This window comes from Procambarus clarkii, chromosome 59, assembly GCF_040958095.1.
Source record: "Procambarus clarkii isolate CNS0578487 chromosome 59, FALCON_Pclarkii_2.0, whole genome shotgun sequence".
In the NCBI taxonomy this organism is placed as follows: Eukaryota; Metazoa; Arthropoda; class Malacostraca; order Decapoda; family Cambaridae; genus Procambarus; species Procambarus clarkii.
Window position 1 is genome coordinate 21160283 of NC_091208.1, and position 15000 is coordinate 21175282.

General features: G+C 42.9%; 1 protein-coding gene across 3 annotated transcripts in view; it reads right to left on the reverse strand.

Annotated features, from left to right (window-relative positions):
- LOC123768204 (sodium-dependent serotonin transporter) overlaps nucleotides 1–15000 on the reverse strand; it is an 85600-nt gene that overhangs the window by 33090 nt on the left and 37510 nt on the right. For 2 of the 3 annotated variants that reach the window (XM_069306949.1, XM_069306948.1), the window contains exons 2-4: nucleotides 4027–4535; nucleotides 1679–1820; nucleotides 678–812 (exon numbers count right to left, since the gene is read on the reverse strand). In XM_069306949.1, coding sequence (XP_069163050.1) covers nucleotides 678–812; nucleotides 1679–1820; nucleotides 4027–4494 — 745 coding nt within the window. In that variant the 5' untranslated portion in view covers nucleotides 4495–4535. The remainder of the gene's footprint in view (nucleotides 1–677; nucleotides 813–1678; nucleotides 1821–4026; nucleotides 4536–15000) is intronic. The other variant, XM_069306951.1, reaches the window with a different exon arrangement.

Genomic DNA, 15000 nt, shown 5'->3' on the forward strand with positions numbered 1-15000 from the left:
TGTTAGTGATCCAGGGCATCACAAAGAGTTGTTAAGTGTTTAAACAGTTAACGAGCTTGGAAACTTCACAACCCAAAGTTAACATTGAGCTATAGACAACCTCGTGAACGCTGTTTAATACCTCGAACTAATTCAACCATGATTGAAGACAGATGTACAGGTTTCGCAAGTGGACTCGTAAATACTTAGTGAATCCTAGCCCTGACTGGTTGAGCTAGAGGGGGGAACAAGAGCCATCATCAGGGCCAACAAGAGGGCCATGATCAACACAGAGGTCACAGTTAACTTGTGTTCAGTGACGCCCTTTGGGTCAAGTCTCAGAGTTAGGTTAAGTTAGGTTAATGTTGGTGATCTTTAGTCATGTTATAATGTGAGAGGAGACACGCCTAATTGGCTTCTGATTGGGAAGATACACTGTGTGTGTGTGTGTGTGAGAGAGGAGAGAGAGAGAGAGAGAGAGAGAGAGAGAGAGAGAGAGAGAGAGAGAGAGAGAGAGAGAGAGAGAGAGAGAGAGAGAGAGAGAGAGAGAGAGATATCATTAAGGAACATGGTGTAATTCAGTTGGTATTTTATTCGAATGGTTATGGAATTACCCACTCACCTTCAAGCATGACACTCACCTTTGAGCATGACACTGACCTTTGAGCATGACACTGACCTTTGAGCATGACACTGACCTTTGAGCATGGGACAGATACGACGCCAGACAGTGAGACAGCCACTACGGTGGTACTGACCAAGCGCCAGCTCCATGAAGAACAGTGGAAGTCCCCCAAACACCAGCATGATCACGTACGGCACCAGGAAGGCCCCTGTGGGAGCCCAGAGCGAGCACCGTCATTACCTCTCTCCACACCGTCAAGTCTACCCCCCCCCCTCATCTACCCTATCTACTCCCCCCAGAATTGACTAGATATATATACCCTGTTCTCCTGTTTACTCTCATCAACGGAATTCAAATGTAATTCCACTTGGAATTATGGATCTTTTGGTCAGAATTCAATAAGCATTTGTGCAATCAATTATAAAACCATCTTTCACTATAATCCCCAACGGGCAAAATACGGGGTAGTATGAAACTTAGCGGCTCGCAAACATCCACATTTCCAAATAACAAATCCACAAGGGCCGTGACGAGGATTCGAACCTGCGACCGGGAGCATCCCAGACACTGCCTTAATCGACTGAGCTATCCCAGGCAGCGTCTGGGATGCTCCCGGACGCAGGTTCGAATCCTCGTCACGGCCCTTGTGGATTTGTTCATTTGATGCATCACGTTAGTGTGATCTCTGTGTGTAATCCACATTTCCTATGCTTTGGTTAGGCCTGGTGGCTTGGGTTCATGTGTGTTAGGGAGCCGGTCGGCCGAGCGGACAGCACACTGGACTTGTGATCCTGTGGTCCTGGGTTCAATCCCAGGCGCCGTCGAGAAACAATGGTCAGAGTTTCTTTCACCCTATGCCCCCTTTTACCTAGCAGTAAAATAGGTACCTGGGTGTTAGTCAGCTGTCACGGGCTGCTTCCTGGGGGTGGAGGCCTGGTCGAAGACCGGGCCGCAGGGACACTAAAAGCCCCGAAATCATCTAAAGATAACCTAAAGATAACCCCGTACTTTGTCGGTTGTGGCGACTGAGGGACCTCCCCCAGCACCCGGGAGAGCCCTTGGGGCACGCCTCACCTCCGCCGTTCTGGTAACAGATGTAGGGGAACCTCCAGACGTTGCCGAGGTCGACAGCGAAGCCCACCACGGCCAGCAGGAACTCCACCTTCTTGCCCCAGGTGTCCCGCTCCGGCTCGTTCTCCGTCCACTTCGGGCACTGCTGGAGAGACTCGTATCAACCCAACCCGTCCTCTTAAAAATAACGTCACTTTTGGCTCGTATGCGCGCTATGGCTAAATTTGGACGTAATTTGCAATGAAATTGACTCACAAAAGTGACGTTCTGTTCCGTTTTCTGTTTGAGTCGTCCGGCGTACGCGCAGAGGTTATGAGAGGAAACTTTAAATTCACGTTTTTCATAACGTTTTGAAACTTTATGAGAATTTCCTGCCCACCTAACCCATCAGAGGACCCTTAACTTACTGTTGTTGAAAAAAAAAATCCCAAATTTATTTTCATTTTTTTTCATTTTCAAATTATGTCCAAATTCGGCCATACGGACAAACGGCCAAAAGCGACGTTCTTTTTAAGAGGACAGGATGGACCCTGACCTCACAGTTTTGTTCCCAATTGAACAAACCGATAAAAATGAGACCTGATGACCCAACGATACATCACAAGATGGAGAGACGACGACGTTTCGGTCCGTCCTGGACCATTAGCAAGTCGTATCACACATCGACGTCATAGTGGTCCAGGACGGACCGAAACTCTTTATTTATCCATCTTTTGATCTGTCGTTTAGTCATCATATCTTCAGCCACGTTATTGTGACTTATCGCCTGCAAAAAAGGGATAAATTAGCAAACATTAAAGCATCGTAATAATTACGTTTTCTGTGTATTGACCTCCAGAAGTTCGGTGGCTTGCTTAGTTCATTCCTTTCTGGTTAGACCCAACAGTCGCTCTTTTTAACAAAGAGTTAAGCTCGTGAACTGACTATATAGTAAGGAAAGGACATAAGTACAAGCAGTTGAGATATGAGGACGGACTGTAGGAACAGTGGCCAACCAGTTGGACCATTGGGGATCGAACGCCGACTCCTTACCTAGCGCTAGCGACACGCTGTTTCATATGTCGCCAGCTGTCAGGTCCTTTCATCACCTCTTCCTGAGGCTTGAGCGGGAAATAACAACCATTCTCTATACTTTGGAAGCCAAAAAATCGATGAGAAATAACGGTAGAAAATAATAGCAAAAGATAGTTATACAGCGTGACAGATGAAACATATCTACATCTGACCCCTTCAAGCAAGAAGGCAGATAATGTCCCACGATGGATATCTGTAATTGTTGTTTGTAGTACTGATGAAGATCTATGATTGTTTGTGAGATGGTGGAACACATAAATATGGGTTATCATTCATCTGTATTCACTCCTCGCGCGGTTTGGGGGAGATGGGTGGAGGAGTGGTGTGGTGAGTGAGTTAGTGAGTGAGTGAGTGAGTGAGTGAGTGAGTGAGTGAGTGAGTGAGTGAGTGAGTGAGTGAGTGAGTGAGTGAGTGAGTGAGTGAGTGAGTGAATGAGTGAGTTTGTGTGTGTATATGTGTGTAAAAATGGAAAACGTCCAAACAATCAATTAAAACATTGCAAAAGTCTACGGTCCGCGACACCCAGAATTCACTATCTCTCGATGGATTGCTTATTGAATGATTCACGGAACCAGCCAATCCTCTTGAAATTATAACTACCATTTGGTCGAACGTACACAAATTAGACTGTTGCAACTAACAATGTTCACGTTTTATACTATTTGTTTTGTAGAGGGGCATAACAATACAAAAACGAAAGAATAAATCCACAAGGGCCGTGACGAGGGTTCGAACTTACTTCTGAAAGGATCCCAGACGCTGCCTTAATCGACTGAGCTACAAAAACTGGTACAAAAACCAAACTTTAAGCATTCCCAGGCCTAAAGCAGTACATATATGAACTATATTAAGCCTAAGATAAGATATATTAGGTCTACTAGTGCTTGGATAGATTAGGTTTAGTTATTTTTAATTGTTCTTAGTAGGACATTTGGGCTAATTCAATAATAGATAATGTGAACCTTTTGGTGTCCAACAGTCCATTTTCTGCACGTTTAATAGTTGTAAACATTATCAGTATTAAAGGAAAGGCTGTATGGGAGTAGTCGACCAGAGAGCAGCCAGGTAAAGCCTAACTCTCTCTAAAGAAACAAGCCAAGGAGAAACTTCTCTAACTTTGAAAAAGAGGCGAAAACCCATGTTTTCCTCCTATGACCTCTTACCCCTACTTCAGAACACATCAAAGTGATGCTGGACTTGCTAGACTATACTGCCAAATTAGGCTTCATGGCCCCAAGACTTCACAACACCTGTACAACTTGGGGGTGTGCACTTACGGGGACTTTGTCGCTGGCGAGCTGGTAGGGTGGCGGCGGGTCGGAGTTGGGCGAGGTGGTGGGCGGCAGGACGGTGGGCGGCAGGGCGGTGGGCGGCAGGGTGGTGGCTGTAGCCTTGCTCTGATCACATTGCGTCACGTCGGGGCGAGACGAATCGGACAAGGGGAGATTGGGCTTGGAGTCAGAGTTCGGGGAGGCATCGTTGGAGGTGGAATTGGAGGTGGCGTTGACGGTAGTGGTGGTGATAGAGGCGTTGGTGGTGGTGGTGAGCGGAGGTAACTTGCTGTCAGCCTTGCCCTTGTGCGTCTTGGTGGAAGGCGCGGCCAGGGGGTTCTCGGTGACGTGGATGGTGGTGGAGAGAGCGGAGGCGCCCACGCCCGCAGGAGTAGAGGCGAGGTTAGGGAGCGATGGGCGTACGCGGGCGGGGAGGAGGGCGGCCTCGCGATCCTGGTTTGCGCGGGCCGCCATATTGGTGGACAGAGCACTCAAAAGCTCAGCCACCTCGCAGACTGAAACAGAGAAGTGAAACTCACTGTGTTACCCAGAATGAACCACTGAAACATGGAGGGAGGGAGGGAATTATCAAGGAGGAATACGCCTAACAATTACCACTATATAGCACTTGGAATTGGGTAAGGATTAGGATTTGAGTGAAACTATTCCTTGAACAGAAAGACTCTATTCCTTGAACCGAAACACGCTCCGTACTTCAAACTGCACTAACCCAACAATCTTGTACAACTATATACAACTTCGGAAAAATAGAAACTTAGATATAAATAATAATTAGATATAGATAGCCATTAAGGATGTCCGTTACACCTGTCAGGAGCCACCGACCCGGTCTATTATACTGAGTTATTAACAAACTTCCTCCGTGTTCAAGAGCTGGAGACGCTGCTAATTTGCTCGTGTCTTAAATTAATTAGCTGGACATTATATAACATGGTATCCGAGCCTGTGTGAGGGGGGGGGGGGAGGGGGGGTTGTGTCGTAGCCTCGCACTTTTTATAATTTTATTAAAAAAAAGTTATTTCTTTATATTTTAATCGTTATTTTTGTAATTTTTTACCCGTTTTTTTTTATTTATTTTCATGTTATTTTTTTTAACTAACCCGTTATGCTCTTAATTTTAGCCGTTATCTCTTAACTTTAACCGTTATATTATTTCATAATTTCACCCGTTAATTTTTGTACATATCCCACCCGTTACTGAATTACAGTTTCTCCGATATTTACAGATGCTAATCTATTCACATTTTTAAAGTCTTCAGCTATTTACAATACTAAAAGAAGAAGCACTCTTCGTGATAACAATATTAGAGAAAAAAAAAAATAAGAGGTATTAGGCTATATAGCACGATATTCTCCTCGGTAATTGTTCGCCTGTTCCCTCGTTGTGTTCCAAAAAAAAAAGTCCTTTTAATACACTATTTTACCCAAACTGGCAAGTTGGCCGTCAATATAGTAACTAAACTCATAAACTGTCAACTTGACGGTCAATAAAGCAACGAAACTCATAAACTGTCAACTTGACGGTCAATAAAGCAACGAAACTCATAAACTGTCAACTTGATCGGTCAATAAAGCAACGAAACTCATAAACTAGCAACTCGATCGTTAATAAAGCAACGAAACTCATAAACTGGAAACTGGGACAGTCAATATAGTAACTAAACTCATAAACTGGAAACTGGACGGTCAATAAAGTAACTAAACTCATTAACTGGCAACTGGACGGTCAATAAAGTTACTAAACTCATAAACTGGCAACTGGACCGTCAATAAAGTAACTAAACTCATAAACTGGCAACTGGACCGTCAATAAAGCAACTTAACTCATAAACTGGCCACTGGGCCGTCAATAAAGCAACTTAACTCATAAACTGGCCACTGGGCCGTCAATAAAGCAACTTAACTCATAAACTGGCAACTGGGCCGTCAATAAAGTAACTTAACTCATAAACTGGCAACTGGACCGTCAATAAAGCAACTTAACTCATAAACTGGCAACTGGACCGTCAATAAAGCAACTTAACTCATAAACTGGCAACTGGACCGTCAGCAACATCGCTACACTCAAAAATGCGCACTTGGCGACTCAGAACTATATATAAACCTGGAAACTAATTACGGCAACTCATTATGAAATGATTGGCAACGAAGGGAGGAGGAGGAGGAGGAGGAGAGATGTTGGCGGGAAACTTGAAACAAATTCACCTAAATTATTATAATTGTAAGTGGGACACTGAGCCCTTTGAACATCAGAGACGTTAACTATTGCCGACTAAACAATTGAGTGATTTATTTAGGCTATTATACCGAGTCAAAACAAATATTGCTGAATACAAGAAAAGTATATTCACTTTTCCCGCCCCAAAAAAATACATTCAATCGCAACTAATACGAAAAATGTTCACATATTCTTTTCATTCCGAGAATGAAAATATTGGACCGTATGAATATTTGTGCAAATATAAAAAAACGACAAATAATATCTCTTCAAAGGCATTACACGAGGCTAATTTTCCTTGTTTCTACACCTTTTTTTAGTTTGCCTGGTCCGCGGGCGTCCGTGTGCGCGGGATCCCCTAAAAGTTAACATCAAAGGCCATTTATATGGGATTCCCGGCTCCGTCCCCCCCCCCCTTCCCCACGATCCTATTACTCTATGATTATGAAGGTGATTGGTCGTGGAGTCCCTGGTGTGGGAGGGGGGAGTCCTGGGTGTGTGTGGGAGGCTTTGGGTGTATATGGGAGGAAGTCCTAGGTATGTGGGAGGCCTTTGGTGTGTGGGAGGTCTTGGGTGCATGGGGGAAATCCTGGGTGTGTGGGAGGCCCATATACACTCCCATTGGTATATGGGAGAGCCTTGCGTGTGTGGGAGGCCTTGGGTAGTTGGGAGAGTCCTGGGTGTGTGAGAGTTCTGTGGTGTAAGGTAGTTAGTCCTTGGTCTGGGAGAGTTACCTGGTGTGTCATTGTAAGTCATGGGTGTGGGAGAGTTCCTTAGTGTGGGAGGGATAGGTGTGTGGAGTGGTCCCGAGTGTGGGGGAGTCCTGGATGTGGGAGAGTACCCTGGTGAATGGGAGATATGGTGGGGGTCCACTACCTATTCAGGTCCGGAAACTAAGTTAGTCTGGCACATGAGGCTTTAATTTTTGTTTTGTATAAAATATCGCCGGATGGTCATATTACAAGCACCATTCCTAACTGGAGATAATGACTCTTTTAAAAAATCCATTAAGTAATTCATCTGGATATAATAAAATGAGTTTGCTAGGTTACATCTGACGTCAGTCCCAATAAATTTGTTTATTAGAAAATAATATTTTTTTAAATTTTAATGTATCAAAGCACAAGCTGTAATATATTTTAAGGGATGGGAGAGATTCCAAGAATGAAGACATATAGATTATAAATCCCGCCATCAAGAATATGTGCGGGGTCCTACCTCTGATTTTCCCGCCAAAAGGTTGAAGCCCGCCAAGTGATGATGGCGGCCGCTCTCGCAACCTCACAAAGACGCGCCAACTCAACTTTAACCTTTCATTTTTAAGACATTTACCATTCTCCAAATACTTCACTATAATTCAATTTTATTAACACAATTGGCCACATCCAGAGCACAGACTGAGAACAAAACTTACTGATCATACTAGTTTTGTTCATAAACATGAAGAAAGCATGATATGAGTAGGGTAAAATAAAATCAGAAAATTATTCAATCTATTCAATTCTGAAATCGTAAATTAATAAATCTAAAAATCTAATTAACCAGTTAGTGTTGCCATATAGAGTATGCTCTGAATACGGCCCGATGTAATCAACTTACTCAATGTTGTTTAACGTCATATAATTGACAAATATTTTAAAATTAGAAATATTCATAGTAGCATATTTTACAAATATATCCGATTTTTCCATTGGGTTTATTTGTGTTTGAATTTCTTTGCGTGACTGTATGTAAACATTGTGTGACTGTTAGACAATGTACGACTGAATGCAGACACAGACTGCAGACTGAATGTGTGACTACATATAGACACTGCGTGTAGTTGTTTGAATATACTGTATGACTGTGTATATACTGTATGACTGTGTATATACTGTATGACTGTGTATATACTGTATGACTGTGTATATACTGTATGCAGGCACTGTGTGTGTTTGACTTAGCCCCCTGTGCGTGTGTGCTTACCTAATAGTGTCTGCAAGTATGGAGGAATATATCTTGGGCCCCGCCTCCCAATTTAAGGAATTGGTGAAATTCTCACAATTTCTCATAATTTTAAAATCTGATTATGAACTCGTATTTTATACGTCTAAATCATGTCTCCTCTGGTTCTGCTCTCCCGCAGGGTGTGCCCACCTAGCTGTGCGTGCGGAGGTTTAGTTTCAGTTCATGGTACCCAGTTCTCAGCCTTCAATTGAATGATACACAGGTTCCGGAATCCTATTGGGTTCTGTCATATCTACAGTTGAAGCTGTGTGTATGGAGTCTCCTTACACTGTTCCTAGTTTATTTCACTTGTTTACAACTCTAACACTGAACATATGATTAATAATGTGTTTGTGGCTGATTCGGGCATTTAGTGTCCTCCGCCAACCATGTCGAGTCATCTTTAATTGTCTGCCCTGTAAATCAATGTATTTTTTGAAGTATTTGAATAAATAGCCCTACATGATTAGGATCTGTTAGATAAACAAATCCACAAGGGCCGTGACGAGGATTCGAACCTGCGTCCGGGAGCATCCCAGACACTGCCTTAATCGACTGAGCTACAACAGGGTTGTTCATTTGATGCATCACGTTAGTGTGATCTGTGTGTTTGTGTGATCTGTTATATAGGTTATCCTGAATGCATTGGAGTGCTTGGATTAGTTGTCCAACATGAAGGGGGAATTCTTGGATATTTAGGCCTACACGGGTAGTTATGACTAGATGTTAAACAGGACGAGCCTCGTATGGATCAAAGCGCCACTGCAGATAACCTCATTCTTGCGTATTAAATATCACATTTTGGTCGATAAAGTCTATAACCTATAATGGAATAATTGCAAAGATTGTGTAAGATAAGACAACGTATCTTATTACGCCAAATTATGCTGGTAAAGACGGAGTCAATTATGTACTAATTACACGTTAGTGTCAAATACTCATTGACCTCAATTTCTTAGAAGTTTTAATGAAATTCATAAAAAAATCTGTCCTCAGACCAGGTCCATTACATCCAGCGGTCGATCCCAAAGACGCATTCATCAACTTTAACATGCCGTTGATTCAAAATATAAATGTTCTCAAATATAAATTAATATTATTATAAATTAGAATGATACAACACATCCAGCCATAATGTTGTAATATAAACTGGCATAGACAAACCGATCCAAAGGATTACGTATCTTAAAATAACCAAAGTAAGGGGTTACATATGCTAAGATAAGCAAGCCAATTATGATGACAAATCCTATATAACAAATCCAAACACAAATGGTGCTACATCAATGCCTACAACCCCCCAGCCAAAAATATTTTACATCCTAGCCTAACCAACTCAAGTCAACAACAGGAATAAAAGCTACTCAAGCCGCGCAAACACCGGTGGCTCCATCTTTTGACGAAGGGAAGCACTCGAGCTGATTGACAAGAGCCTGGCATCTGGTGCTGGAGAGATGGGGACGACTGATGCCAACAGGAGTGAACGAGGCGCCCCGGGTGACTGCCTGTAGTGGACGAGGAGGGGGCCACGAGAGGCCAAGGTAAATGAAGAGAAAAAGAATTTAGGGGAGCAATTGAGAGAGAAGCCTCGCTGGTGCGCTGTGAGTGGGACGGCCGCCCTCTGCTGAGGGATTTAGAAGAGATGATTTTTTCTTTTTTTTTTTTTGGAGGAGTAGGAAGGAGGGATGTTGGGATCATGATTGAAAATAAAATATGTGTAAAAATTAACTAAATGTACAGGTAAATAATCAATACATATATTAGCAGATATGCGAACATATTTGGGCTGTGGCACATATTTCGAATGTGTGTGTGTGGGGGGGAGGGGGGGGGGGGTAAACGCAAGATGCCTAAATGTTTCTTATATATCACAAAGCAGCTGTGATATACAGTACCATTCTCTCTTTAAAAAGTCTCACTTAACTGAATAAAACGGATTTGTTTTCAGTCCTTTATTATTTGCTGTCTTAATAGATTGTTGAATGAGTTAAGAGCCAGTACAGCTGACTCTTACTGTCGCGTAGACAGTACCAAGAATAATGTTTTTGATCGATCGACTTGAGAATGGTCCAGGACGGACCGAAACGTCGTCGTCCCTTCACTTTCTAGTGTGTGGTCTGGTCAGCATATTTCAGCCACGTTATTGTGACTCCTCGTCTGCAATAATGTTTTTGGTATGATGACAAGCTCGTTCTTATGGCACAAGTTAAAGACACTTTGGAACAATTTATAGAAATATGTGACAGATATATGTGCTGAATACTTCACATTCAATTTCGATAAATGGATTGTACAGGTGTCGATTTTTACTCATTGGACTAGATATTATTCAGTTCTTGAATTAATGTACTTTGTTACTATAAAGAGAAAACAGCAAGACTGCGGGCTGGTTTGAGATGCATACATATTGCGCAACCCGTCCGCAGACCAAGTCCATTCCATCCAGCGGTCGACCCCAAAGAAGCATTCAACAATTCTAACATGCTCTTCATTCAAAATTGGATTTTTTTCAAATATAAATTATTATTAAATATTATCATATTGTGCATATTAAGGTGCTGGTTAGGTTAGGTGTTTAGGTTCTGTTGGCAATTATTTGTATCTGTAGTACGTGGGTAAAACATTTACAGCATTGTGGTTCGAACAAAAGTCATCAGCGAAGCACTTGTTCCGGATGTGTTCGGACGTCATCAGTTGTGAGTCGTGTGTAAACCGTTTTCATTTATAAAAAGCTGGGGTTTGGCGGGTGCATGGAATGGACTTTGGACTTTGTTTATGATGACAGGTGAGGCTGAATTGTCTCACTCAGGGTTCGATTTCCTCACTCAAGGTTCAACAGTTTCACTCAAGGTTCATCTGCTTCAATCAACGTTCGATTGCTTCATTCAAAGGCCTTTCATGGAGCTCTTAGATATGAGAGACTAAGCTGATTGGCCGGTAGTTTGCTGTGCTTCTCCCATTACTGAAGAATGGAATGACGTTTGCGGATTTCCACTCTTCATCAATCTAAGAAGTTTCACAATACAATTTTCAGTGTCATACATCAACCACCCTTTGTTTACATTATTATACATATTTGTTCTCAAATAGATCAAAATACAAACTGAATAATTCTTGTTGAATAACAGAGGACCTTTCATGAGCCCTTAGAGATACTCGCGTAAATGTAAGTTAAAATGATAAAGGATACGATACACGAACATGTGGGATGTGATCCGCTTCGTGAATGCCGTGAGGTGTGACGTCACATGTAAACAAAGATGGCGACGGTGAGGCGGAGAATGCGATGATTGTAGTTCAGAGGGAAATGGGAAGAGAAGAAGGGGAGAAAAGAGGACTAAATAGGTAGCAGGGAAGAATAGTCACAAGTGGATAGATAAGAAGAAGGAAAAGTGGGAACTAGAGACAAAAAAAAATGGATGGGGGATAACATACAAGGTGATGAGAGTGAAATCAAAGGGAAAGAAAATAATAGAACCTAGAGTGGAAGGGAAGACAAAAAGAAGGGTAGAGGAAGGGAAGGCAAGGGAAGGGAGGGGGGGTGGGGGGGGGGAAGACGTGGAGATAAAAGCCTGGCTTATTGGCCTCATGCCTCCAGACCGCAAAATGGATGGTTCTCAATGTTTTAAAACCTCATCAAGATTGAGTTAGTTGAGCGGTATGCCAAGAGCTCTCTCCCTCCACCCGTCCCTCCCTCCACCTCTCCCACCCTCCACCTCTCCCTCTACCCCTTCCTCCACCTCTCCCATCACCCCCAATCGGCCCCTCCCGCCCCCCCCCCCCTCCCTGCACCCCCTTTCCCCTAAAGTCATTTCCTATCCTTTCTTTCCAATGAGTTCTTACGTTTATATTTTCCTTTCCTTTATTCCCTCTTATTGTTCTTAATATATTCCTTTATTCCCTGCCTTCTCCCCTGTTATATCTATCTTCTCCCCATGTTATATCTATCTTCTCCCCCTGTTATATCTATCTTCTCCCCATGTTATATCTATCTTCTCCCCCTGTTATATCTATCTTCTCCCCTTGTTATATCTATCTTCTCCCCCTGTTATATCTATCTTCTCCCCTTGTTATATCTATCTTCTCCCCTGTTATATCCATCTTCTCCCCATGTTATATCTATCTTCTCCCCATGTTATATCTATCTTCTCCCCTGTTATATCTATCTTCTCCCCATGTTATATCTATCTTCTCCCCCTGTTATATCTATCTTCTCCCCTTGTTATATCTATCTTCTCCCCATGTTATATCCATCTTCTCCCCATGTTATATCTATCTTCTCCCCTTGTTATATCTATCTTCTCCCCATGTTATATCTATCTTCTCCCCTGTTATATCTATCTTCTCCCCTGTTATATCTATCTTCTCCCCATGTTATATCTATCTTCTCCCCATGTTATATCTATCTTCTCCCCATGTTATATCTATCTTCTCCCCATGTTATATCTATCTTCTCCCCATGTTATATCTATCTTCTCCCCATGTTATATCTATCTTCTCCCCTGTTATATCTATCTTCTCCCCTGTTATATCTATCTTCTCCCCATGTTATATCTATCTTCTCCCCATGTTATATCTATCTTCTCCCCATGTTATATCTATCTTCTCCCCATGTTATATCTATCTTCTCCCCATGTTATATCTATCTTCTCCCCATGTTATATCTATCTTCTCCCCTTGTTATATCTATCTTCTCCCCATGTTATATCTATCTTCTCCCCATGTTATATCTATCTTCTCCCCTTGTTATATCTATCTTCTCCCCATGTTATATCTATCTTCTCCCCATGTTATATCTATCTTCTCCCCATGTTATATCTATCTTCTCCCCATGTTATATCTATCTTCTCCCCATGTTATATCTATCTTCTCCCCATGTTATATCTATCTTCTCCCCTTGTTATATCTATCTGCTCCCCATGTTATATCTATCTTCTCCCCATGTTATATCTATCTTCTTCGCCTGTTACATCTGGTGTACCTTTGTCTTTTATTGTTTGTTTATCCTATTTTGCTCTTTCCTTTCTCGGATTGTATCCTGCTCCCTATTCTCCGTGGCTACTGGTTCCTTTTCTTTTTGCCATCTCTCTTCTTCCTCATCTTCCTGTTTCTCCTCTCTCTCTCTCTCTCCCTGTCTGCCTTTTCTTCCCCCAGTGTGGCGTGGGGTGTGGCGTCGGGGTGTGGCGTCGGGGTGTGGCGTCGGGGTGTGGCGTCGGGGTGTGGCGCCAGGGTGTGGCGTCAGGGTGTGGCGTCAGGGTGTGGCGTCAGGGTGTGGCGCCAGGGTGTGGCGTCAGGGTGTGGCGTCAGGGTGTGGCGTCTCAGGAGCAACCGACCCGCCCTTACGGACGATAAACAAGGAGACGAACACAACGCCAGAATGCAAGAAGCGAGAAGCAAAACAATAATCAAGTAATCAAGAAAGATCAAGAAAATATATAAGATGAAATAAGAAGCAAAATGAGCAATAAAAGCCACTAAAACTAATATCCTACAATGCAAAACAATAGCGAAAAACAGCAGTGCATCCCGTAGAGATACGTAATAGAGGTAATGAAGCTGTTTAATAGGCTCGAACCTGCGTCCCTATAGGGAATCCAGGCAGGCGGATTCGATCCCACTGTACTGACTCAATATCCCTCCCCTTATAGATATACAACCGCCTTGTGCTTTCAATGTTAAGAGCACATCAGACCTGCCGTCTTAGATCGATCAACCAGTGACAATATTTGCGGGTGATATTTCCGCACGGAAGAACCTGGTTGACGTTCTCCGCGTCGGCAACAGCCTTCGACCGACCGACCGACCGACCGAGAGGCCGATAACCGCCCACACTCACACACCGGAATGGAAATCAATGGGAGTGCGAGATGTCGAGGGGAGTACACGCCGTCTTCCCGCCAAAGAGCCGCTAGTTTCCCGCTAGTTTCCATCTCCTTCAAGTCCGTCGTCTTACAGCTCACGACGGTTCGCGATGCACAAACGCCACGCGCTCGCTCCTCGCAAGTCATTCAGTCCACTGTCATTGGTTGAATTTGAATGACGGGCGCCAACGGAAATAACGGTCGTGGCAGAGAGTTTTGTGACATTGGTTGATAATGATAACCGTTAATAGGCGTATTTGATATTTGGGCGCTGCATATTTAACTCAACTGACAACATTTCTAGCCCAGAAGAGCTTTTAACTAAACCTGCAGGAAATAACGAGAGCAAATGATGCATTTAAAAGGCGGAACTAACAGCGCATGTCTACCGACACTAGAAATATGGGTTGAATTATAAAAATAGAACAGCATTTAAATTTTAAACAGCGTGAACAATAACGGAAATAACGGTCAAAGGTAGAGTCTTGACCGTTATTTACAGTTTTGAATCATTCAGAGCAACAATTATCCTCGTAAGACCATTAATGTCTGCAATGGTAAAGTTGACCGTGAGATAATTAGGTGTTTGACTTAAGCGATAAATATTTCTTCATAGGAGGGCTAGTCGGAGACCGAGCCGCGGGGCCGTTGATTCCCGGAAGCGACACAAGATAGGTAGGTAGGATCATACAGTTAAATATTAAGCTTATTGTTGAAATTTGTGTAATAATTGATTATATTTGTACCATTTTTGCTTATATAGTTTTATTCTGAAACTGTTGTTAATATTCGTATTACTAACATTACTAATATTGAGGCCTGACAGCTGAGTGGACAGCGCTCGGGATTCGTAGTCCTGAGGTTCCGGGTTCGATCCCCGGTGGAAACAAATGG